This window comes from Engystomops pustulosus, chromosome 7, assembly GCF_040894005.1.
Source record: "Engystomops pustulosus chromosome 7, aEngPut4.maternal, whole genome shotgun sequence".
Lineage (NCBI taxonomy): Eukaryota > Metazoa > Chordata > Amphibia > Anura > Leptodactylidae > Engystomops > Engystomops pustulosus.
Window position 1 is genome coordinate 13,892,965 of NC_092417.1, and position 26,981 is coordinate 13,919,945.

General features: G+C 44.1%; 2 protein-coding genes across 3 annotated transcripts in view; one reads left to right on the top strand and one right to left on the bottom strand.

The window, feature by feature from the left end:
• VANGL2 (VANGL planar cell polarity protein 2) overlaps window positions 1-8,904 on the top strand; it is a 67,667-nt gene extending 58,763 nt beyond the window's left edge. For both annotated transcript variants that reach the window (XM_072114854.1, XM_072114855.1), the window contains exons 7-9: window positions 3,136-3,271; window positions 5,218-5,449; window positions 7,011-8,904. In XM_072114854.1, coding sequence (XP_071970955.1) covers window positions 3,136-3,271; window positions 5,218-5,449; window positions 7,011-7,271 — 629 coding nt within the window. In that variant the 3' untranslated portion in view covers window positions 7,272-8,904. The remainder of the gene's footprint in view (window positions 1-3,135; window positions 3,272-5,217; window positions 5,450-7,010) is intronic.
• Window positions 8,905-16,351: 7,447 nt separating this feature from the next.
• LOC140068657 (SLAM family member 5-like) overlaps window positions 16,352-26,981 on the bottom strand; it is a 37,462-nt gene continuing 26,832 nt past the window's right edge. The window contains exons 5-6 of the mRNA XM_072114041.1: window positions 19,250-19,339; window positions 16,352-16,702 (exon numbers count right to left, since the gene is read on the bottom strand). Coding sequence (XP_071970142.1) covers window positions 16,672-16,702; window positions 19,250-19,339 — 121 coding nt within the window. The 3' untranslated portion in view covers window positions 16,352-16,671. The remainder of the gene's footprint in view (window positions 16,703-19,249; window positions 19,340-26,981) is intronic.

Consider the following 26,981-nt stretch of genomic DNA (forward strand, 5'->3'; position numbering starts at 1 on the left):
TTTTTGGCACAACTACAACTACAAATGGCAGTATAAAGGTATGTAGGGGATCAGTATTTGGGTTTTTATCAAAGTGATAACAGCTTTTATGTGGGGGGCATCCAATTTTTGACAAATTTTTAACACTATGAATATAAAGTCTAATTTTAACATGGATTATTCTGAGAGTTTCCCCTCGAAGAGGTTTCTCCACTATCCATGCCATTCCCTACTTTTTGTGTTACTTCTGATAGTTTGGTGCACATCACGCCAACGTCCGTCCATTTTCCAAATCGGAGTGACTAATTTAACTAAAAATGTAGACAGTCCAATTTTTTTTTTTTCTTGTTAAAAAATCCATAACTATGGAAACCTTTTTGATTCTAGAATTCGAGCGTAGTCGATACATTCTCTTTGAACTCTACAATGGATCAAATTTGGTTCAAGGTCATTTGTTGATATGGTCAAATTTTTTCACTCCTTTTATTGGTACCCTAATAGGAGACTGAAGAGGTGGGATTGTATCCCCTGACCTTCCTTATTGGTGAGGGAGGTCGTTGTCTATTGGGAGCACGGGCTTCCCGTGAACATTTTTTACGTTGGATCACATTCGCGGTTCTCCTTTGCCTTAGCCATGGGAAGGCTCTGCTCATAACATGCATTGCGATCACATTTTTTCTGGTCGTCCTATAACACCTTCTACAAAATGGGGCAGATTTACTTACCCGGTCCATTCGCGATCCAGCGGCGCGTTCTCTGCGGTGGATTCGGGTCTGGCCGGGATTCATTAAGGCAGTTCCTCCGACGTCCACCAGGTGGCGCTGCTGCGCTGAAAAGCATCGGAACACGCTCAAGTTCACCGGCCTATTCCTAGTGAAGGTAAGTGAAAGCTCCGCAACACTTTTTTTTTGTTTGTTTTAAATGCGTCGGGTTTTCGTTTGGCCACGCCCCCCCCCCCCCCCCCCCCGTTTTTCGTCACTTGCATGCCAGCGCCGATGCGCCACAATCCGATCAGTGCGCCAAAATCCCGGGTCAATTGAGGGAAAATCGGCACAAATTGGAAATATTCGGGTAATACGTCGGGAAAACGTGAATCGGGCCCTTAGTAAATGACCCCCAATGTGTTAATGTATAGTATTTCTTCTAAAATCCTGAGAAAAGACTTTGTATCACTGAGAGTAGCTGCCCCCCCACCCCACCCCTTTTACATCGATTACCTCCATAACTGTCTACAATACTTGACGCAGTAATAAATCCTTTGGCCTTCGACGTCTCCTTCTATTGAATAGATGTTGGGAGGGGGCTTCCCTTTTTTTTATTATAGAGGTTGCCGAATTCCAAACCTCTTGAAATCCCGTCCCCTTTAGGGCTCTGTGAGCGGAATATCAAACCGTGAATTTCAGAGACTTCAAAGCTGGTCTGTCACATGCATTGAGGCCTCATTAAGTTTTTTCTTTGCTGACTTGAAATATAGGTTGACACTTCGGGCTCCTTTTTTTTTTCTTTTTTTTTTTTTCTTCATATCGAGTCCTTCTTAACCCCTTCACTTATTATAATGTGAAAAAGTCACCTCATCATTGTAGAAATTACTCATGGAGAGGAATGTATGACGTTTCTGTGTTGGTTTAGCGAACTCAAATATTATAGAGTCTTTTTAACAAGGTTGCTTTGAGGCGATCTTCGTATTGTTTGAAGATAAATTATGGATTCAAAATAAAATTATTGAGCACATGTAGAAACCCTTTTGTACATTTTGACCGTTCGAAAATTAGTTAAAACCTTTTGGCGCAAATATACCCAGCTTTGGATTTTTTAAAGGGGAACCTGTCAAAAATTGGCCAACAGTATGTTGTCAAGCGGTTATCTTCTAGATCAGTGATGGCAAACCTTTTAGATGCCGAGTGCCCAAACTACAACCGAAACCCAAATATCTTTAGCAAAGTGCCCATTCGACAATTTAAACAGTAACTTATGACTCCCTGCTCTGTCACAGGTTTAAATTGTATAGGCACCTGAGGACACCAATACAGTAGAAAGAAGGAGAAGAAGTTTCGGATTATCATTGTAGTTTCCTTCTAGGGTTCTGGGCTGCCTAGGACTGCAGGAGGCCTTGAGTCCTATCTGGTGAACTCTGCATTGGGGTGATGGCGCAGGTGCCCACAGAAAGGGCTCCGAGTGCCACCTCTGGCACCCGTGCCATAGGTTCGCCATCACTGTTCTAGATAATGTTTCTTTTATGACCCAGCTTGGTGGCATCATCCAGAAAGTCAACTTTGAAGTTAGATGTATAAAGTCAGAGAGGCGGAGAGTTTAACATTGAAGTCAAGCTCTCTCTGACTTTGCTCCTCCTCCCATGTGATTGACATCATGCGCCGGACTTCAGGCGATCTGATCAATGATGTCCCAGGACGCAGGATTATCAATTACAGTGAAGAGGGCATTTTAAGGCAAGGAAAGCTTGACTTCAGTGTTAAACTCTCCGCCTCCTTGACTTCATAAAACCAACTTACATCTCAGTTCTAAGTGGATATTCTGGATGATGTCACCACACTGGGCCATGAAAGAAATATCATCTAGAAGTTGCTCAGCTGCTTGACAACATACTGGTAGCGGTTTATTAGGCCAATTTCCAATGACGGGTTTTGTGGACAGTTATCTTGGACTATTCATCCTTCCAACTTTTTATTGAAAAGATAAGGGGCCAAAACCCTAATGGTTAACAACCTGAAAAATATTTACATTTTGTTGGTTCTCTTAAAAGTGATAGTTTAACTTTTGGACTCCTTAATCTTAGACCTAGATTCTAAGTTGTCCTTCAAGAAAATTTGAACAAATTTTGAGATCCACAATACTAAGTTCATTGGTAAAGCATAAAATCAAAAACTTTCTGTTGGTTATTGAGTTGCTACTCATAATGACTCTACTTTATACATGCTTGATGGTCTCTTTACCATGGTGAGGGATGAGGGGGCAGACCTCCAAGACACTTTTATAAAATGTTTACCAAAAGACATTGTTAAATGTCTATATGAAGAGATTATACAAGGTTCTCCACCTCTTGTCTCCTTTTTACGATCACGTCTATTCCGCCTTCGATTCCAATTCTATTCCTTATTTTGAGGCTTATATATTAACTCCTGTTTTTCTCTAACACAGAAAATTCTACTAATAACTCGACGGGACAGTCCCGAGCAGTGATAGCCGCTGCCGCCAGACGGAGAGATAACAGCCACAATGAGTATTACTACGAGGAGGCCGAACACGAGCGGAGAGTGCGGAAAAGGAAAGCAAGGTAATGCTTCAGTCAACCTACCCATCCATAGATTTGGGTTACTCTTGGCCATGGTGCTAGGTCACTGATGTTTTTGTAAATGGGTGTTCTGCAGTGCATATATACTATGTATCGGGGAGATATTCCATGTAGGCTATGGATCAGGCTAGACTCTATATTACAAGGTCTTGGAATGACGTGGGATCATAGAGTTGTATATGGAATACATTTTCATGGGGCACCAATGGAAACTTCTCGCTTTGCCCCAGACTAAATCTCTTGTGACAAGCTTTAATCTACTTCACACATTCCCAGATCAGAGAAGATTTATGTTAAGCCGGTTTGTAATATTCTTCTCACCCCTCGGAGAGACGTATACGTCTTACGTTAGATTGGTGTCGACTCCGAGACCTGTACTGACCTGTAGCTTCATCTGTCATCATCTGCCTCTTAATGATGATCTCGGCATAGATGGATGTCGTTCTCAGTTACAACAATCATCTAAGACCAGAAGCAAAGCCCTGGAATTTAGGGTAATTCTCTGTTCAAAAATGTTCACCCTGTTGCCTTTTATTAAGACAGGTGCCTACTGAGAGGGCAATGGTGGGGCAACCATGCTGGTTCCAGGTTTTGAAGCCACATTTACTTAATTTTTACAAGTTGTTACTAAAATGGGGGTTGACGGAGTGGAAGAGTTGGCAGAGAGGAGCATTTTACAACAACTTCCCCTACCAAAAGATTAAAACTTGACTGTTGCAGTCAACATTTAAATGGGGTTGTCCGAGAGTAATGAAAAACAAAAAAAATAAAGGTGGCCGGAGGGGGCTGCTTAAATAAATAAAGATCTACTTACCTTCCGGTGCCCTCCGCTGTCCCGCGCTGCTGTCGCTCCGGTCCGGGCGCCATGTAAACAAATATGGCCGCCGGAGCAGCGCAGGACTCCGCTTCCAGATGGACCAAATAACCTTCCAGCCCGCATTCACAATGCTGTGAATAGGGACGGGTAGGCATGGCCGGATGCCGAGTCCTGCACTGCTCCAGCGGCCATGTTTGTTTACATGGCGCCCGAACCGGAGCGACAGCAGCGCGGGACACTTGAGGGCACTGGACGGTAAGTAGATCTTTATTTTTTTTTTAAGCAGCCCCCTCCGGCCACCTTTAGTTTTATTTCATTACTCTCGGACAACCCCTTTAACTTCATTCTGCTCTTGGTACTTCAGTTACCTTGTTTGGCTCCCCACTTAGGTCTGTCTTAAAATGGGCACTCTGTTTATCCGTAATGCTATTTGTCACGGACAGGCTACCTTTACTGTCCTGGGCCAAGACAGTGGAGGGGATGGCGGTTAGCGCCAGCATATGATAACCCCGCCAAGCATCCAGCACCGAGGCTCCAGCCTCTTGATGTAGCTGGTTGGTGCCTGCGCAGCATTTATTTCTATACCAACCCTTGCCTGTCGTAGAAATAAACGCAGCTGACGAATTTTCACGTATAAAAATTTCCCGGCTGCAGAAAATGGAACCCCCCCCCTCCCCTCCCCGGCATGGAGGTGATGGAAAGGTGAAAATAATCAGCTTTCATTTGTGATTACTTCTACGCTACTGGCATGGTGCGGAAGCCCTGATAAATACCCCACAATGTGTCTATGACTTCTGAACAACTTCCTTGAAGAAGTCGTCAGACACTTTGTAGGACAGACCCAAGAAAAGAGTGCAACAAGCAAATGGGATGCCAAATGTTGGTTTCTAGGTAGGGTATTTAAACATGCTTAATGTATAGTCCAATTTTGGAGGATGCCTTTTAGTAAAAGCCCAGTCATGATGCGGATAACTTTTACACTTGAAGGACTTGACACTTGACGTGGATTTCCTACACCACCAAAATGAGAGAGCATGACTTGAGCTCCAATGTCCATGATATATTGTTGTGCAAGTATCTTTTCTTACATGGTTGGCTTTGCCATCTCTAGGTTGGTTGTCGCTGTTGAAGAAGCTTTCACTCACATCAAGAGGTTACAGGAAGAGGACCAGAAAAACCCACGCGAGATCATGGACCCCAGGGAGGCAGCTCAGGCCATCTTTGCCTCAATGGCCAGAGCTATGCAGAAGTATCTCCGGACAACGAAACAACAGCCATACCACACCATGGAGAGCATCCTACAACACCTCGAGTTCTGCATCACCCACGACATGACCCCAAAGGTTAGTGGAGAACTTTAAATTACTTATGTCTGCGTAGGTCAAGTTAATTTGGTGGCATCCTCATCATGGGACTTCTGTGGCACGTTCTGGTACAATGGATCCCATAAACCTCTCGAAATTAGTTCTGTGCCATCTACAGGAGATCCCTTGTGTAATTAAAGCTTCCCTTTCCCCATAACTTAACAATCCAATCAAACTTGGTTTGGCCTCTACGAGTTGGAGTCATTTGGATTCCTACATTTTTGGACCTATTTGTTATTCCAGACCATTGGACATTGTAGATACCAGAGGGTGTTGAAAATCCCCAAATCTTGTATCGTCCTGCTACTGTTCTGGATATCATTGACTGCAGTTGACAATTTAATCTTGAGTCTTGGGAGTTGTGTTTCCTATTGGGGGGGTCTGGTGCTTGTGTTACCGGATGCCACGCTATTTACTCCTGATATGACCTGTGAAACATTTCCCGCAGAGGTGTTAAGCTCGTGTAGGACAACTTGTTAAACTGCAGCTTAAATCCAGTCCCCGTTTAGCTGTAAATTTTCCACATGTAATCCGATATATTTTTTTTTTCCCCTTTAAGATACGACAGTGCCCCCTAGTGCTCACTCGTATGAACCACAAGTGTAGTCTCCCGTAGGATGACAAGGCTATCGGTTTCACGCGGGCAGGCTTTAGTGTACCTAGCGCTCACATTTTATTAAATATTCACGTCTTTCATCCATATTTGATGATGGGCTCTCTGCAGAAGTCTTTGTCGTACGCTGAGCAGATGTGTGGATCACACCCCGAAGCCTTTCATAAAAGCTTGGAGACCTTTTAAAAAACAAGCGTTCCTTAGATAGTCAACACTTAGCTTATGTTTCCTCCATTAGGTTATGGTAAAGTTTGCTTGCCTGAATTATTTTATCCATCTGCTGAATATTTAACGCTTCTTCTTGGCTGGCTGTCTTACATCTACAAGATCTACAAGCCTCGGGAGTCTCTTGTGGTGGCATCATGGCCAACAAGTGGTCTACAAGCCTCGGGAGTCTCTTGTGGTGGCATCATGGCCAACAAGTGGTCTACAAGCCTCGGGAGTCTCTTGTGGTGGCATCATGGCCAACAAGTGGTCTACAAGCCTCGGGAGTCTCTTGTGGTGGCATCATGGCCAACAAGGGGTCTACCTGTTTCCATGATTTTTTTTTAAAGGGGCTTTCACGGCCCAGGCTGTAATGCAATAATAGGTCTTGGAAGACCTTCAAAAAACAACCTAATTTTGAGGTTACAAGGGCCAAGTATTTCCTGGGGGTTGGTGCTATCAAAAACATTCGATCCAAATCTGCCTAGGGTACTGGGGGTTACATAGAATATGTTTGATAGTTTACCATCTTTTGGTTCTTCTCATTTCATGTTTGAGTGCCAGGTCAACAGGTAGACTTCCCTATAAGGAGACTAGACAGTCCGGGCATATGTTGACCCGCTTTGAACCCAATGTTGACCACTGATACTTGACGTGTCCACAATACGCTTCCGTTCTTATTGGTTCATCTTTTTACGTCCTTTGTTTTTGTTTCCTGTGTAGGCTTTTCTGGAAAGGTACTTGGGTCCAGGACCAACTATCCAGTATCACAAAGACCGCTGGCTGGCTAAACAGTGGACTTTGGTCAGCGAGGAACCAGTCACCAATGGATTGAAAGACGGTGTTGTTTTTGTTCTAAAGCGTCAAGATTTCAGCCTGGTGGTCAGCACCAAAAAGATACCCTTCTTTAAGCTCTCGGAAGAATTTGTGGACCCCAAATCACATAAATTTGTAATGAGGCTTCAGTCAGAGACCTCAGTTTGAAATGTATGGACCTTCACCCAGATGGAAGGGGATGCAAAGCAAAGACGGCCACAACTTTTTGTACATCGTCTTCTTTCGTCTGTGGTGGCTTATTGTGAACTTTTAAAAGTTGACTTTTTTATTGTTTTTTTTTTTTTTTTGCAAAAACCTCAACATGCCTTCCTTGGGTATGCACCAAACAGGAACTACTGGTAGCATTGATTCGGTTATTGCCCATCACAGTGTAACGACCTACGTGGAATCTCATTGCTTCCAATTTATAAAGGGAATTTCGACCCTAATCTTCCAGCTACCGGGGGGGGGGGGGCAAAATGACTCTTACCATAGAGCTGATCTCTGGTCCGGCATTAATTTTTCCACCTTGGCAATAATAGAGATCTACTACTGTTTGCATCAGCTGAGAATTCGAAACAAAAAGAGACCTACTCTAGAGTTACTACAGGACCTCTTCACGACCATCTTCACCAGCGAAGGCCATAAACGGATACAAATGTTTGGTGCCAAAACAAAGGGCTATCGGTCGATACTTTTTCTATTCTCCGGATTTTCTGGTGCTGTCCACACGAGGTCTACCTTCAACTTTTTTGAAGTCTTGAATGCTCCAGAGGATACTTTGGTGGAAATAAAGAAACCTTCTGTGTGCTCACTCCAGACAATTATTCTTTATAGAGAGACCGATGTGACGTTTGGCAAAAAAAAAATGTTTTCTCGTTGACATAAATGTTTTTATAAGTCTGGGCAAGTTTGGTTAAAAACCACTAAACTGTGGCACTGTCTTTTTGTTGTTTTCAAAAAAATATTTCTAATTTGTACAAAATAGAGACTTCAAATCTGTAAATTTCTCGTACATATCTAGGCAGGATATCAATTTTTTTTTTTTTTTTTTTTAATTACAAAAATGTATTTCCATTGTGGCTTGAGATGTAAATTCACCTTCATAGTAAGTCCCACACTTTCTACAATTTTTTAATTTTTTTTTTTATTCTATGCACCATTTTTGCTGTTTTTAAAAAAAATATTTTATTGGGTGCCAACCAGGAAATTACCAACTGTTACATTCCAATACCGCGTGTCTGGATCAACTCGCTAACACTAAGAAAATGCACTAACGGCGTCATCATCTCGTTTACAGTCTCTAGACCCATCTGATTGGCTCGCCTATTTATGCCGACACAATCATTTTTTTTTTGCGTGATGTTGCAACGTTTTGTTCTGCTGCCGTTTTTTTTTTTTTTTTTTTTTTTTTGGTTGGGTGGGTGGCAAGAAATAATTTTAAAAAAAAATATTTTTTATGAAATATCACATTTTTTATTTTTTTTTCCCGCTTCAGTTTTCTTCATGAGACCCTCCCTCTATCCGAGGAGAGGCCGTAGGATGTGGTGTTTACAGAAACATTTTACAGTTTTGTTCCCCCCCCCCCCCATTGTGATGTCTCACTTTTAATATAAAACGGACTTTAACATTTCTAGCTTCTCACTACTGAAGGACGTAAAAAATAATGGAAAAAAAAAATAAAGTTGTTTTTACACTACCTAACTTATTTGTTGACAAACGAGTAAATCGATGTGTGAGAGGATGGTCTTAGTTCTGGCTGTTTTTTACTTCCCACTGAGCACCAAACACATGTCTAAGGCTACATTCACACGAACGTATGGGGGACGTATATATGGCTGACATATATAGGTTCCCCATACACCGCAATGGCCTCATGGCCCCGCACCGGGAGCGGTATGGTGCCGCACCGTACCGTTCCGCTGCCCGTAGAAAGATGGGACATGTCCTATCTTTCGACGGAATACGGCGTCGGGCCCAATGTTACTCTATGGAGAGGGGTGGAGCATCGCTTTCCCCCTCCTCCTCTCCCCGATGCCGATACTGTACGGCGGGCATACTTGAAGCAATCGAGACTGGCCCGGAAGTTTCTGTTGGTGGCTTCCCATCGCAACTACTTCTGGCTCCGTGTCTCCACAGTTGATTAGTACAAGACTGAGTGTCGACCACCCACCACTTTACTATTGATCAATAGAAATTCCTGGCCAAACATTTTAGGACACAATAAGACATATGTTTTTGTTTTTACGTTTTGAAACTCCATACAAAAGGCTGTTGGGAAGGGTTTGGCCTGATTGGGTTTCAACTGAAACACGAGAACATGGACCATGTGTTTTATATTTGCATACTTGTTCCGGATTTGCATTTGTTTCAGTGGAAACGTGGCCTTCCAACGGCGAAGGTCATTGTAGGTGTGTGATTTAAAGCCAGTATCCAACATTTTAGCATGTAAACGATACAAAACCTGAGGTCCATGTTCCTGATCGCAACGGTTTCAGTGGCCAAGACTTTCCCTGCAGCCTATTGCGTTACAAAATGTAACCCAAACGCAACATTAAGATACTTCCAAAATTTTAAACTAATGGATTATTACATTGTCCTGAATGTGGTAGATGCCCATAGGATCGCTCTTCAAAATATTGCTGTTTACATATTTATATAAAAATTTTTTAAAAAGGGTCCAGAAAAAATTTTTATTTTATTTTTGGCACGGTTTAAAAACAAAAATGTATTAAATTTTAGCCAAAAGGAGGTAATGTAAGGGCTCAGATTTCATTTTTGGGGGACATATTGTTTTACAGGGAACTTGTGATCAGAAATTGGCCTAATAAACCACTACCGGTATGTTGTCAAGCAGCTGAACAGCTTCTAGATGATGTTTCTTTCATGGCCCAGTGAGGTGGCATCATCCAGAAAATCAACTTTGAAGTGAGATGTAAATCGTTTTTATGAAGTCAAGTAGGAGGAGACTTTAACACTGTAGTCAAGCTTTCCCTGCCTTAGGACCATCAATTACAGTAAAGATGATTCTGTGTTCAGGGATGACATTGATCAGATCTACAAAACTCTGGTGAATGATGTCAACTACATGGAGGAGGTGTTTAGAGGCAGGGAAAGCTTGACTTCAGTGTTGAACTCTCCGCCTCCCTGACTTTAAACATTTAACTTACATCTCACTTCAAAGTTGATTTTCTGGATGATGTCACTAAGCTGGGCAATGAAAGAAACCTCATCTAGAAGCTTCTCCGGTAGTGGTGACTGGTTCCTTTTAAGTACAATTCATATTTTTTTTTTTTTTTTTTTTTTTTTTTCAATTATACAGTATATATATATATATTTAGTCAATTTTATTTTTAGATTTATCTTATAAATCTGATTCATACAAATTGTTATACTGACAATGGGATTTTTGGGTAGTGATGACCAGTGGCGGGACCATGTTTCTTCTCCAAGGACTTTAAAATATATTGAACCCTGCTTAGAGGGGCGACAACGAAATTGGACATTCTGATCCCACTGGTTTTGATGATGCCTGGGTCCATAATTGTCACAAATTTTAGGCCTTTTGACAAACGAAAAAAAGCTCTGCTAATTTCTACTGGCGACCTCCTCGAGCCAGGGACAGGTCATGGCTACTATGGGCCTTAGGTCTGGGCTCTATAAAGATGGTTGGCCCCTCACCCTTCCTGGAAAGCTGCTAATGGGTCAAGGTAGGGATGACCAAGTAAAAAAAAGTAGTGTGCTTACTCCGTTCTAGTGGTCTTCTGATCTTGATACTTACATCCCATGGTCCGCTGAGGTCACTGGCCCTTCTAGCCTTCATTAATCATAGACTGCCATGAGACTAACCAGGAGCGGGTGTAGGGCAACTAGTTCATTTTTTTTTTTTTATTTATTGTTTACCCCAGTTTTCCATGATTCCCAGAAATCCCTTTATGGGATGGCTTATATCAGACTTGGCAGTGGGATAAGGGGCTCCTAGGGGCCCATAATATGATCTCCTATTTACCCCCCTCGGTACACAAATTTACGGTCTACATTGAGAAACCAGGAAGTAGGGACCCGAGAAATGTCCAAAGTGGACCACTCCCAAGATCAACAAGGTTAAGAACCAATTTTTGAATGTTAAACTCAAGTCCATAAAATATGAATTCCCTGGGGGATAAAATTCTAAAATTTTCACATACCTTAAATTTTAACCCTGAACATATGAGGTCTGAGAAAGACCAAAACCACAATCGGATCATTACTGTGATAAGTCATGAGAACAAATCTCTACTTCTCCATTGTCCTTGAACCGTGACTTTTTGCTGAGATGCTAGAGATGACGTCTGATGGGACTGATGTTTTTACTACAATTGGTTACTGTGTGTGTTTTTTTTTTTTTCCCAAAAAATTGTCACATTTTGAATTTGCCCTAAAATGCCACAATAAAATCTTTCAATGTATGGAAAGACTCTCCCTGCCAGAAGAAATTTTATAAGTGCATTATGCGGTTAGTCATGTAAGGTGGGATTTTCTGTCTTGATATCTTGAGTAGTGATACTTAAAGAAAATTTACGATCAGAATCAAGCATGGATAAACCAGGGGCACTTACCCATAGATCCCGGCATCGGGACTCTGGTAACCTTCTTATATTTGTTATCCATGGCCTCCTGCCTTCTAATATCAACTTTTAGAATTATGCTAATGAGCCAGAAGGGCTGTACAGGGCATTACCATAGCCCCTTGGTTCTGTAGCTTCACAGGCTGTTCTGTAGCTTCTGGCTCTTCACAATAATTTTAAAAGTTGATTTTAGAAGGAAGAAGGCCATCACCACAATCACGGTGCCTGTATCTACGAGTAAAGCCTCATGCACATGACCGTATGGTCTTTTCTGTTCTGTATATAAGGCTGCATTCACACACATTTATGGGGTACGTATATACGGCCGATATACGTCCCCCATACACTTCTATGGGCTCACAGCGCCATACGGGAGCGGTACGGTGCAGCGTGTCCTATCTTTTCCCGTATTACGGCGCCGTGGCCCATATGTTCCTATGGAGAGGGGCGGGGGTGAGCTGCGCTCACCTCCTCCTCCTCTCCCCGCGCTGCCGTGTGCCCACCATGCTACGGTGTGGCGGGCCACGGCAGTGTGCATGTAACCCAAGTCTGTATTCTGGCAGTAAATAAGGGATATATTGCACCATATCCTAGGAACATAAGTTCCTCCCACGTGCCCAAGGCTCCATGGAAACTGAACGTATATACGGCAGCATATGGTGCACAACTGTATGCAGCACATATTTAACCTGTATTTTCTACGTCCCCATTGACTTCTATGAGCTGTATGGAACGGAAATATGAGGGAAAATAGGACATGCTCTATATTCGGATAAGTCCCGCTCACGGTACGGTGGACATTACGCGATGTACATGAATGGCCGTATTGCCCATTGGAGTGCATGGGGCCGTACGCCGGCCATTTTGATAACTTTTCCACACTTTCGTTTGTAAAGGGCCTAAGTGTCCTTGGTTTATCATGCCGGATTTCAATAGTAGATTTCCTTGAAAAGGAACCTGTAAGCTCCCAAACAACTGTCCGTACCTTACTGGGCTCCTCATGGATCTACAGGTGTCTTTATAATCCTACAAAAATCTCTTCCTCTATGCAAGTTAAAGTTTATTCTAGGAATAACAAGGTGGAGAACTATTGGGTAAAGCCAAGCTCTACACACACTCCAATCAGATCGTCGGCTGTGACTAATGTCTTTGAGACTTGGTATCTCACTGCATCTGCTGGACTATGGATGGTGGGGGGTCACAGCTGAGGGTCTGGTTGGAGCTTGTAGAGCGTAACTCCTTCCGCTAGCTCTCCCTCTACTTAACATGAAGGACTGAATGTGCAAAGGGAATCAAAGTGTTGATGGTTAAAGTCAGCAAGTTGCGCTGTCTGGTATGAATCGGGCTAAATTGAGAAGATTACAAAAAGTCAATGAGACTTGTCAATGAGTTTGGCCTTTGGGCAGCCATCTTTTGCTTGGATTATTTTTTTCACTTTGTTATATTTACCAGACTAAGTTAATGTTTAGTCAACGTTGCTTCTTGTGAAGGGTTCATCATCTTCAAGAAACCAGGGTCTTATTGACCAAAGCTTCATAGAATGCAACCCAATTGGTTGGTTTGAGCACCAAACAACCTAGCATGAAGGTTTTTATGAAGCAATTGTACCCTTGTGTAAAACTGGCCATACACGGTAGGCGACTCCTTTTGTGTTTTTTTCTTTGAACTGTCCTCTTCCAGAGAAAATGGATCAGACATTAAAGGGGTTGTCCGAGTTCTTGAAAAAAACTAAAAGTGGCCGGGAGAGGGCTGCTTAAAAAAAATAAAGTCCTACTTACCTTCCGGTGCCCTCCGGTATCCAGCAGCTTCCGGTTGGCCGTGGCCGGGCACGCCTATCCGTCCCTATACACAGCATTGTGTATGGGGGCCGGAAGGTTGTCGGGTCCGGCCGGAAGCTGAGTCCAGCCGTGCTCGGGCAGCCATGTTTGTTTACATGGCGCCCGGACCGGAGTGACCGCAGCGTTGGATACCGGACGGCACCGGAAGGTAAGTAGGACTTTATTTTTTTTTAAGCAGCCCTCTCCCGGCCACTTTTAGTTTTTTTTTTTCAAGAACTCGGACAACCCCTTTAAAGATCAAATCGGCCAAATTATCTAAATCTCCCTAACATTTGAGGAGGGTCAACATCAGAAGGGCAACCAGCCTGACCAATTAATGGCAAATGGTTTAGCCAGACCACTTAGTGGCTTGTGTAGATAGAACAATGAACTGACAATGACAACTTTGTCATTTATTTTCATTTTCCAAATACAACATTTTCCAAAATTTGTATTTTTCATTGTTATCAAATCTTTAACCTTCCGAACCTTTTATATAACAAGAGACCACATATCAGTTATCCTACATAAAAGCTCAAATGGAGGTAGTGGTGACCATGGATGGTCCACTTGATGGGTTAGACAATTCTTTTCTATTTTTAGCGTATGCAAACATAATTGGATAATTGTCAGTGATGTCTCCAGTAACACAGGTGCGGGGGCTGATGAGGACAGGGCTGGAGATCAATCTGTCATGATTAAGTAAGAATCCCACCACTGGACACTTTAAAAGGAGGCTGGTGATTACCTTGAGTGGTGGGGACTCCTCCGGGACTTGAAGCTGAAAGATGGCAGGGAGCCAGGAATAGTTTAATCCAATTTATTTCATTAACTATATACGTTTTTTGTAAAAACATTTTACATCACACTTTACTACTAAAAACAGCCTCTGGTGACAGGGTCCTTTTAGTGTTAATCCGAAAACTTACAAATGACGTAGTTGGTCAGAAATTCTCTTTCATCTTTTTCTTCTATCTGGAGGATATGTCAGCTTCTTCTTGCCAGAACTCAACTTGACTTAATTTTATCATCATCTCCTCCACATTTTTTCTATTGTTCCCCTAGAGATCACAGTTGTTCCCCTACAGTGGCAATAGTCACAGCACCTGCCCCGAGTCACCAGCGGCGCCTCCATGTCCCAGCAGCCATAAAAAATTATTTTAAAATTAGGACTGTGCCCTCAATGTTTAGGGGCAAATATGGCCCTGTTACCATGCCACTAGAACAGTATTTTACACTATAACCAAAGTATCCACATAAAATCTTTATTTTGCAAAAAACCTAATGACTGTAACCTATAGAAAGATTTTCTGAAGGTCTCAGCAGCCACCAATAAGTGGGGAGTGCAGAGGCCTTTGCTGTGATTGACTTCAGCACCGGCCACAGGACATCACAAGTCTCTCACCCGGCTCTGCTGGGATCTTCTTCCAGTCTCTTCCACAGTTCTGTGACTGTTGTCCGTTTCTTGGTCTTAACTGTGTCACCAAGGAATTTCCAGAGGTTTTCTATTGGTTTAGATCAGGACTCTGAGCCGTGGACATTTCATTGTTTCAGTGTTTTCTGTTTGAAGGAACTGCTTTGCCCCCTGTCACACAGCAAAAAGGGTAATGTCCTGCATGAAAATTGTTGGCTGATGAAGAACACAAAGGGAACCATGTGTTGTTGAAGAGGGTTCTGATACACCTTGTATTCACTTATAAGCAAAAAACATTCCCCAAACCATGACACTTCCTCCACCACCTTTCACTGACTTCAGTCTTTCCCCAGTTTGTTGATGAATATAATTTTTCCCATTAGATGCAAACAAATTAAACTTGCTTTAATCAGTAAAATGATCTAAAATTTGAGACATTCTATGATGAGGCAGATCCTTACCCTGTTCAGTGCTGAACTTGCAGCGATTCCAGCTACAGTGTTGAAACGATTACCCATGGAGATTCTCCACATTATCCTTTCCTCTCTTGTATTTGTCTTACTGGTGCAACCAACTTTCATTGGGAGACTAGAATGAGTATGTGATGTCGTAAAGATGTGATATTCTAGAAATTACAGACTTGGAACATCCAACTTTTCTTACTTTGGCTGATAGGGTCATCCCCTATGGCCTTCATCTGGACAACCTGCTGCCGGAGGGTTTCAGTCAGAGAAAACTGGAAAGTTTGGTGCCAGTTACATCGGTTTTATCAGATAATTAAGGAAATTGGCACCAGGTGCAGATTATCACCAGTAACTTGCAGTGTTCTCTAATTTTGATCAGTGTTCAGTCTTCTGCCCACCCCAATAACAATGGGTGCCAAGTTAGGTAAATTCCTCTATTTAAAGAGAAAAACGTGACAGATGATCATATTTTAGTCTTTTTTTAATTTTGTTTTTTGTAATTCATTTTTTATATAATAATAAGTTAAAGGTGGACAAAAAAAATTAGCTTTTGAACACAAGGAAGAAGTTTACTTATTCACATGCCAATAGGGTAGTTACAGTCACCCTCCAGTTCACCAAAAAAATGATTTGGTTTTCAAAGTTGCTGCCTCCGTTTGTTCATTGTGGGGTCTAAAGGACCGTTTGATGATGTCAAAACCATGTGACTTGGTTCCTTGCCCAAGTTAATTACATGGTCATGACATCATCAAGGATCTTTTGGCCACTAAACACTGGTATATACCCTGAGGGGCGTGTCTTGGACTGTCAAAGGACCCAGCGCATAGGGCGGCCATTTTATGACATTCAGACAGAGCTGTAAAATGGACAAACCGGGAAACCCTTAAAAAAATGGAGGTCATCGATGTCATAGACAGTACCTTTAAGACCATGACTAACACATAAGTGTCATTAGTGGGGCCATCCCTTTAATCTGAACACATTATACATATAGCTCCCCCTGCTGGTCCATTGTGTGTAAAGTATGAAGAGGCCTCAGCGCTGCAGAGGAGACCATCAATGAGACCTCTATCCTCCGATATTTCTCCTGCACATTCACATTGCAGCGACATCCCAGCTCTGCACAGCACCACAGCTTCATCAGGCCGAGGAGGATACGCAGCCAGAAGCCCGACCATCAGCAACATGTAGAAGAAGGAAAGACACCACAAGACCATCTCCACCCAAGACCAGAGACTCATGGGATACTGCCACCATCATGGATCCTTATTGGTCCAGGGTATCAACAGGAGACGTCCTACACAGAAAACAGAAACTATCATTATCCTGTCCCCCCAAGTGTCAGCGTGTCTCTGTCCTGTCCCCCCAAGTGTCAGCGTATCCCTGTCCTGTCCCCCCAAGTGTCAGCGTGTCCCTGTCCTGTCCCCCCAAGTGTCAGCGTGTCCCTGTCCTGTCCCCCCAAGTGTCAGCGTGTCCCTGTCCTGTCCCCCCAAGTGTCAGCGTGTCCCCGCCCTGTCCCCCAAGTGTCAGCGTATCCCTGTCCTGTCCCCCCAAGTGTCAGCGTGTCCCTGTCCTGTCCCCCCAAGTGTCAGCGTGTCCCTGTCCTGTCCCCCCAAGTGTCAGCGTGTCCCTGTCCTGTCCCCCCAAGTGTCAGCGTGTCCCCGCCCTGTCCCCCAAGTGTCAGCGTGTCCCCGCCCTTTCCCCCCAAGTGTCAGCGTGTCCCCGCCCTGTCCCCCCAAGTGTCAGCGTGTCCCCGTCCTGTCCCCCCAAGTGTCAGCGTGTCCCCGTCCTGTGCCCCCCAAGTGTCAGCGTGTCCCCGTCCTTTGCCCCCCAAGTGTCAGCGTGTCCCTGTCCTGTCCCCCAAGTGTCAGCGTGTCCCTGTCCTGTCCCCCAAGTGTCAGCATGTCCCTCTCCTGTCCCCCAAGTGTCAGCATGTCCCTGTCCTGTCCCCCCAAGTGTCAGCATGTCCCTGTCCTGTCCTCCCAAGTGTCAGCGTGTCCCTGTCCTGTCCTCCCAAGTGTCAGCGTGTCCCTGTCCTGTCCTCCCAAGTGTCAGCGTGTCCCTGTCCTGTCCCCCAAGTGTCAGCGAGTCCCTGCCCTGTCCCCCAAGTGTCAGCGTGTCCCTGCCCTGTCCCCCAAGTGTCAGCGTGTCCCTGTCCTGTCCCCCTCCCCAAGTGTCAGCGTGTCCCTGTCCTGTACCCCAAGTGTCAGCGTGTCCCTTTCCTGTCCCCCCAAGTGTCACTGCGTCCCTTTCCTGTCCCCCCAAGTGTCAGCGTGTCCCTGTCCTGTCCCCCAAATGTCAGCGTGTCCCTGTCCTCTCCCCCAAGTGTCAGCGTGTCCCTGTCCTGTCCCCCCAAGTGTCAGCGTGTCCCTGCCCTGTCCCCCAAGTGTCAGCGTGTCCCTGTCCTGTCCCCCAAGTGTCAGCGTGTCCCTGTCCTGTCCCCCAAGTGTCAGCGTGTCCCTGTCCTGTCCCCCAAGTGTCAGCGTGTACCTGTCCTGTCCCCCAAGTGTCAGCGTGTCCCTGTCCTGTCCCCCCAAGTGTCAGCGTGTCCCTGTCCTGTCCCCCAAGTGTCAGCGTGTCCCTGTCCTGTCCCCCAAGTGTCAGCGTGTCCCTGTCCTGTCCCCCCAAGTGTCAGCGTGTCCCTGTCCTGTCCCCCCAAGTGTCAGCGTGTCCCTGTCCTGTCCCCCAAGTGTCAGCGTGTCCTTGTCCTGTCCCCACAAGTGTCAGCGTGTCCCTGTCCCCCCAAGTGTCAGCGTGTCCCTGTCCTGTCCCCCAAGTGTCAGCGTGTCCCTTTCCTGTCCCCCCAAGTGTCACTGCGTCCCTTTCCTGTCCCCCCAAGTGTCAGCGAGTCCCTGTCCTGTCCCCCAAATGTCAGCGTGTCCCTGTCCTGTCCCCCAAGTGTCAGCGTGTACCTGTCCTGTCCCCCAAGTGTCAGCGTGTCCCTGTCCTGTCCCCCCAAGTGTCAGCGTGTCCCTGCCCTGTCCCCCAAGTGTCAGCGTGTCTCTGTCCTGTCCCCCAAGTGTCAGCGTGTACCTGTCCTGTCCCCCAAGTGTCAGCGTGTCCCTGTCCTGTCCCCCCAAGTGTCAGCGTGTCCCTATCCTGTCCCCCAAGTGTCAGCGTGTACCTGTCCTGTCCCCCAAGTGTCAGCGTGTCCCTGTCCTGTCCCCCAAGTGTCAGCGTGTCCCTATCCTGTCCCCCAAGTGTCAGCGTGTCCCTGTCCTGTCCCCCATGTGTCAGCGTGTCCCTGTCCTGTCCCCCAAGTGTCAGCGTGTACCTGTCCTGTCCCCCAAGTGTCAGCGTGTCCCTGTCCTATCCCCCCAAGTGTCAGCGTGTCCCTGTCCCCCAAGTGTCAGCGTGTCCCTGTCCTGTCCCCCAAGTGTCAGCGTGTCCCTGTCCTGTGCCCCAAGTGTCAGCGTGTCCCTGTCCTGTGCCCCAAGTGTCAGCGTGTCCTTGTCCTGTCCCCCAAGTGTCAGCGTGTCCCTGTCCTGTCCCCCCCCAAGTGTCAGCGTGTCCCTGTCCTGTCCCCCCCCAAGTGTCAGCGTGTCCCTGTCCTGTCCCCCAAGTGTCAGCATGTCCCTGTCCTGTCCCCCAAGTGTCAGCATGTCCCTGTCCTGCCCCCAAGCGTCAGCGTGTCCCTGTCCTGTCCCCCAAGTGTCAGCGTGTCCCTGTCCTGTCCCCCAAGTGTCAGCGTGTCCCTGTCCTGTCCCCACAATTGTCAGCGTGTCCCTGTCCTGTCCCCACAATTGTCAGCGTGTCCCTGTCCTGTTCCCACAATTGTCAGCGTGTCCCTGTTCCATAGCTCCCAACCTTCCCGATTTTGCTGGGAAAGTCCCGTTTTTCTTACCTCTGCCCCGCGTCACGGGCAGCTGTCAGATTGTCACTGATTTTCCCCCTAGGTCCCGGCTCTGTGTCCCCAGACATCATGCAGGGAATCCTTTTGAGAGAAGTGTCGGGTTAGCGGAGAGCAGGGACCACGTCATCAGCTTCAGATCTCTATCCATATATGGTCACTGCTTCTCCTAGGGTTTTTGGTAACTAAGAAGTGTTATCTGCCACTTACACTGTGACACAGACTAATGCACTGATATATAGAGAGGGATCTTCTCAGAGGTTATTATTGTAATTATTGAGACTATTATTATAAATTTTATTATTTTTATTATTATGGAGACGATTATTAATTATAGTAAAAATAATAATAATCATCTCAATAATAATAATAGTCTCAATAATTACAATAATCTCTGAGAAGATCCCTCCCTATATACCAAGGCATTAAATCTGTGTCACAGTGTAACAGTAGCAGTCACAGGGTAAGTTATCAAAATTGTAATCCATGAATATCATAGCTCATAGCTCAGTTGGTTGGGGCACTGTGACATTGTTGTACATGGACACTGCAGGTTCTAGGTTCAAATCCCAATGAGGATATATATATATTTTTTTCATTGAGATGATTTATATTATTATTATAATATGGCTAAAATTTGGGGCGTGGCCAGGGACTGATTGGGGGTGTGGCTTAGGGGGATCGCCTCGGCACGCGTTTTCTCCCTCTTTCCCTTTCACAAATATTGGGAGGTATGCTGTCCTGTCCCCCCAAGTGTCAGCATGTCCCTGTCCTGTCCCCCAAGTGTCAGCGTGTTCCTGTCCTGTCCCCCCAAGTGTCAGCGTGTCCCTGTCCTGTCCCCCCAAGTGTCAGCGTGTCCCTGTCCTGTCCCCCCAAGTGTCAGCGTGTCCCTGTCCTGTCCCCCCAAGTGTCAGCGTGTCCCTGTCCTGTCCCCCCAAGTGTCAGTGTGTCTCTGTCCTGTCCCCCAAGTGTCAGAGTGTCTCTGTCCTGTCCCCCCAAGTGTCAGCGTGTCCCTGTCCTGTCCCCCAAGTGTCAGCGTGTCCCTGTCCCCCAAGTGTCAGCGTGTCCCTGTCCTGTCCCCCCAAGTGTCAGCGTGTCCCTGTCCTGTCCCCCCAAGTGTCAGCGTGTCCCTGTCCTGTCCCCCCAAGTGTCAGTGTGTCCCTGTCCTGTCCCCCAAGTGTTAGTGTGTCCCTGTCCTGTCCCCCAAGTGTTAGTGTGTCCCTGTCCTGTCCTCCCAAGTGTCAGCGTGTCCCTGTCCTGTCCCCCCAAGTGTCAGAGTGTCTCTGTCCTGTCCCCCAAGTGTCAGAGTGTCTCTGTCCTGTCCCCCCAAGTGTCAGCGTGTCCCTGTCCTGTCCCCCAAGTGTCAGCGTGTCCCTGTCCCCCAAGTGTCAGCGTGTCCCTGTCCTGTCCCCCCAAGTGTCAGCGTGTCCCTGTCCCCCCCAAGTGTCAGCGTGTCCCTGTCCTGTCCCCCCCAAGTGTCAGCGTGTCCCTGTCCTGTCCCCCCAAGTGTCAGCGATTCCCTGTCCTGTCCCCCCAAGTGTCAGCGTGTCCCTGTCCTGTCCCCCCAAGTGTCAGCGTGTCCCTGTCCTGTCCCCCCCAAGTGTCAGCGTGTCCCTGTCCTGTCCCCCCCAAGTGTCAGCGTGTCCCTGTCCTGTCCCCCCAAGTGTCAGCGTGTCCCTGTCCTGTCCCCCCCAAGTGTCAGCGATTCCCTGTCCTGTGCCCCCCAAGTGTCAGCGTGTCCCTGTCCTGTCCCCCTTAAGTGTCAGCGTGTCCCTGTCCTGTCCCCCCAAGTGTCAGTGTGTCCCTGTCCTGTCCCCCCGTTTGTCAGTTTGTCCCTGTCCTGTCCCCCAAGTGTCAGCGTGTCCCTGTCCTGTCCCCCCCCAAGTGTCAGCGTGTCCCTGTCCTGTCCCCCAAGTGTCAGCGTGTCCCTGTCCTGTCCCCCCCAAGTGTCAGCGAGTCCCTGTCCTGTCCCCCCAAGTGTCAGCGTGTCCCTGTCCTGTCCCCAAGTGTCAGCGTGTCCCTGTCCTGTCCCCCAAGTTTCAGCGTGTCCCTTCCCTGTTCCCCAAGTTTCAGCGTGTCCCTTCCCTGTTCCCCAAGTTTCAGCGTGTCCCTGTCCTGTCCCCCAAGTGTCAGCGTGTCCCTGCCCTGTCCCCCAAGTGTCAGCGTGTCCCTGTCCTGTCCCCCAAGTGTCAGCGTGTCCCTGCCCTGTCCCCCAAGTGTCAGCGTGTCCCTGTCCTGTCCCCCAAGTGTCAGCGTGTCCGTGTACCCAAATAGTATTGTGGGCTCAGCATAGGGATCTGATTTCTCAATAATCCCAGTTTAGAATGTTACAATTTCTTCTATGAGATGCTTTCCCTTTCAGTATGTTGTTCCCACTAATGGAGTTATACCGCCATCTAAAGGCCATTTCTATGTACTGCACAGTCTAGTGTCTTGTTAAAGATTACCTGGTAACTAGTGCTATCATTTATGACTAGTTTCTTCCAGAGATCCCTTCCTGACAGTTAGGAAGTAGAAGGGGGCAGTATTATAGTAGTTATATTCTTGTACATAGGAGCAGTATTATAGTAGTTATATTCCTGTACATAGGGATCAGTATTATAGCAGTTATATTCTTGTACATAGGGGGCAGTATTATAGTAATTATATTCCTGTACATAGGGGGCAGTATTATAGTAGTTGTATTCTTGTACATAGGGGGCAGTATTATAGTAGTTATATTCTTGTACATAGGGGGCAGTATTATAGTAGTTATATTCCTGTACATAGGGGGCAGTATTATAGTAATTATATTCCTGTACATAGGGGGCAGTATTATAGTAGTTATATACTTGTACATAGGGGGCAGTATTATAGTAGTTATATTCTTGTACATAGGAAGCAGTATTATAGTAGTTATATTCCTGTACATAGGGGCAGTTTTATAGTAGTTATATTCCTGTACATAGGGGGCAGTATTATAGTAGTGATATTCTTGTACATAGGGGGCAGTATTATAGTAGTTATATTCTTGTACATAGGGGGCAGTATTATAGTAGTTATATTCTTGTACATAGGGGGCAGTATTATAGTAGTTATATTCTTGTACATAGGGGGCAGTATTATAGTAGTTATATTCCTGTACATAGGAGCAGTATTATAGTAGTTATATTCCTGTACATAGGGGGCAGTATTATAGTAGTTATATTCCTGTACATAGGGGGCAGTATTATAGTAGTTATATTCTTGTACATAGGGGGCAGTATTATAGTAGTTATATTCCTGTACATAGGAGCAGTATTATAGTAGTTATATTCCTGTACATAGGGGGCAGTATTATAGTTGTTATATTCTTGTACATAGGAGCAGTATTATAGTAGTTATATTCTTGTACATAGGGGGACAGTATTATAGTAGTTATATTCTTGTACATAGGGGGACAGTATTATAGTAATTATATTCCTGTACATAGGGGGCAGTATTATAGTAGTTGTATTCTTGTACATAGGGGGCAGTATTATAGTAGTTATATTCTTGTACATAGGGGGCAGTATTATAGTAATTATATTCCTGTACATAGGGGGCAGTATTATAGTAGTTATATACTTGTACATAGGGGGCAGTATTATAGTAGTTATATTCTTGTACATAGGAAGCAGTATTATAGTAGTTATATTCCTGTACATAGGGGCAGTATTATAGTAGTTATATTCTTGTACATAGGGGGCAGTATTATAGTAGTTATATTCTTGTACATAGGGGGCAGTATTATAGTAGTTATATTCTTGTACATAGGGGGCAGTATTATAGTAATTATATTCTTGTACATAGGAGGCAGTATTATAGTAGTTATATTCTTGTACATAGGGGGCAGTATTATAGTAGTTATATTCTTGTACATAGGGGGCAGTATTATAGTAGTTATATTCTTGTACATAGGGGGCAGTATTATAGTAGTTATATTCTTGTACATAGGGGGCAGTATTATAGTAGTTATATTCCTGTACATAGGAGCAGTATTATAGTAGTTATATTCCTGTACATAGGGGGCAGTATTATAGTAGTTATATTCCTGTACATAGGGGGCAGTATTATAGTAGTTATATTCTTGTACATAGGGGGCAGTATTATAGTAGTTATATTCCTGTACATAGGAGCAGTATTATAGTAGTTATATTCCTGTACATAGGGGGCAGTATTATAGTTGTTATATTCTTGTACATAGGAGCAGTATTATAGTAGTTATATTCTTGTACATAGGGGGCAGTATTATAGTAGTTATATTCTTGTACATAGGGGGCAGTATTATAGTAGTTATATTCCTGTACATAGGAGCAGTATTATAGTCAGTGTCGGACTGGCCCACCAGAGTACCAGAGGATCCTCCAGTGGGCCCTGCCTCAATCCCAATACTGGACCCCAGAGGTCCATCAGAAAAAAACACAATTTGGAGGTTGCTAGAGTAGATTTCCTGGGGAAAGAGTGGGCCCCCAAATTGATTTTCTCTGGTGGACCTAAGGAAACCCAGTCCGACACTGATTATAGTAGTTATATTCTTGTACATAGGGGGCAGTATTATAGTAGTTATAGTCTTGTACATAGGGGGCAGTATTATAGTAGTTATATTCTTGTACATAGGTGGCAGTATTATAGTAGTTATATTCCTGTACATAGGGGGCAGTATTATAGTAGTTATATTCCTGTACATAGGGGGCAGTATTATATTAGTTATAGCCTTGTACATAGGGGGCAGTATTATAGTAGTTATATTCTTGTACATAGGGGGCAGTATTATAGTAGTTATATTCCTGTACATAGGGGGCAGTATAATAGTAGTTATATTCTTGTACATAGGGGGCAGTATTATAGTAGTTATATTCCTGTACATAGGGGGCAGTATTATAGTAGTTATAGTCTTGTACATAGGGGGCAGTATTATAGTAGTTATATTCCTGTACATAGGAGCAGTATTATAGTCAGTGTCGGACTGGCCCACCAGAGTACCAGAGGATCCTCCAGTGGGCCCTGCCTCAATCCCAATACTGGACCCCAGAGGTCCATCAGAAAAAAACACAATTTGGAGGTTGCTAGAGTAGATTTCCTGGGGAAAGAGTGGGCCCCCAAATTGATTTTCTCTGGTGGACCTAAGGAAACCCAGTCCGACACTGATTATAGTAGTTATATTCTTGTACATAGGGGGCAGTATTATAGTAGTTATAGTCTTGTACATAGGGGGCAGTATTATAGTAGTTATATTCTTGTACATAGGTGGCAGTATTATAGTAGTTATATTCCTGTACATAGGGGGCAGTATTATAGTAGTTATATTCCTGTACATAGGGGGCAGTATTATATTAGTTATAGCCTTGTACATAGGGGGCAGTATTATAGTAGTTATATTCTTGTACATAGGGGGCAGTATTATAGTAGTTATATTCCTGTACATAGGGGGCAGTATAATAGTAGTTATATTCTTGTACATAGGGGGCAGTATTATAGTAGTTATATTCCTGTACATAGGGGGCAGTATTATAGTAGTTATAGTCTTGTACATAGGGGGCAGTATTATAGTAGTTATATTCCTGTACATAGGGGGCAGTATTATAGTAGTTATATTCCTGTACATAGGGGGCAGTATTATAGTAGTTATATTCTTGTACATAGGGGGCAGTATTATAGTAGTTATATTCCTGTACATAGGGGGCAGTATTATAGTAGTTAGATTCTTGTACATTGGGGGCAGTATTATAGTAGTTATATTCCTGTACATAGGGGGCAGTATTATAGTAGTTATATTCTTGTACATAGGGGGCAGAATTACAGTAGTTATATTCTTGTACATAGGGGGCAGTATTATAGTAGTTATATTCTTGTACATAGCGGGAAGTATTATAGTAGTTATACTCTTGTACATAGGGGGCAGTATTAAAGTAGTTATATTCTTGTACATAGGAGCAGAATTACAGTAGTTATATTCTTGTACATAGGGGGCAGTATTATAGTAGTTATATTCCTGTACATAGAGGGCAGTATAATAGTAGGTATAGTCTTGTACATAGGGGGCAGTATTATAGTAGTTATATTCTTGTACATAGGGGGGAGTATTCAGGTAGTTATATTCTTGTACATAGGGGGCAGTATTATAGTAGTTATATTCTTGTACATAGGGGGCAGTATTATAGTAGTTTTATTCTTGTACATAGGGGGGAGTATTATAGTAGTTATATTCTTGTACATAGGGGGCAGTATTATAGTAGTTATATTCTTGTACATAGGGGGCAGTATTATAGTAGTTATATTCTTGTACTTAGGGGGGAGTATTCAGGTAGTTATATTCTTGTACATAGGTGTCAGTATTATAGTAGTTATATTCTTGTACATAGGAGCAGAATTACAGTAGTTATATTCTTGTACATAGGGGGCAGTATTATAGTAGTTATATTCCTGTACATAGGGGGCAGTATTATAGTAGTTATATTCCTGTACACAGGGGGCAGTATTATAGTAGTTATATTCTTGTACATAGGGGGCAGTATTATAGTAGTTATATTCTTGTACATAGGGGGCAGTATTATAGTAGTTATATTCTTGTACATAGGGGGCAGTATTATAGTAGTTATATTCTTGTACATAGGGGGCAGTATTATAGTAGTTATATTCTTGTACATAGGGGGCAGTATTATTGTAGTTATATTCCTGTACATAGGGGGCAGTATTATAGTAGTTATATTCTTGTACATAGGGGGCAGTATTATAGTAGTTATATTCTTGTACATAGGGGGCAGTATTATAGTAGTTATATTCTTGTACATAGGGAGCAGAATTACAGTAGTAATATTCTTGTACATAGGGGGCAGTATTATAGTAGTTATATTCTTGTACATAGGGGGGAGTATTCAGGTAGTTATATTCCTGTACATAGGGGGCAGTATTATAGTAGTTTTATTCTTGTACATAGGGGCAGTATTATAGTAGTTATATTCTTGTACATAGGGGGCAGTATTATAGTAGTTATATTCTTGTACATAGGGGGCAGTATTATAGTAGTTATATTCTTGTACATAGGGGCAGTATTATAGTAGTCATATTCCTGTACATAGGGGGCAGTATTATAGTAGTTATATTCCTGTACATAGGGCGCAGTATTATAGTAGTTATATTCTTGTACATAGGGAGCAGAATTACAGTAGTAATATTCTTGTACATAGGGGGCAGTAGTATAGTAGTTATATTCCTGTACATAGGGGCAGTATTATAGTAGTTATATACTTGTACATAGGGGCAGTATTATAGTAGTTATATACTTGTACATAGGGGCAGTATTATAGTAGTTATAGTCCTGTACATAGGGGGCAGTATTATATTAGTTATATTCTTGTACATAGGGAGCAGTATTATAGTAGTTATATTATTGTACATAGGGGGCAGTATTATAGTAGTTATATTCTTGTACATAGGGGGGAGTATTCAGGTAGTTATATTCCTGTACATAGGGGGCAGTATTATAGTAGTTTTATTCTTGTACATAGGGGGGAGTATTATAGTAGTTATATTCTTGTACATAGGGGGCAGTATTATAGTAGTTATATTCTTGTACATAGGGGGCAGTATTATAGTAGTTATATTCTTGTACATAGGGAGCAGAATTACAGTAGTAATATTCTTGTACATAGGGGGCAGTAGTATAGTAGTTATATTCCTGTACATAGGGGCAGTATTATAGTAGTTATATTCTTGTACATAGGGG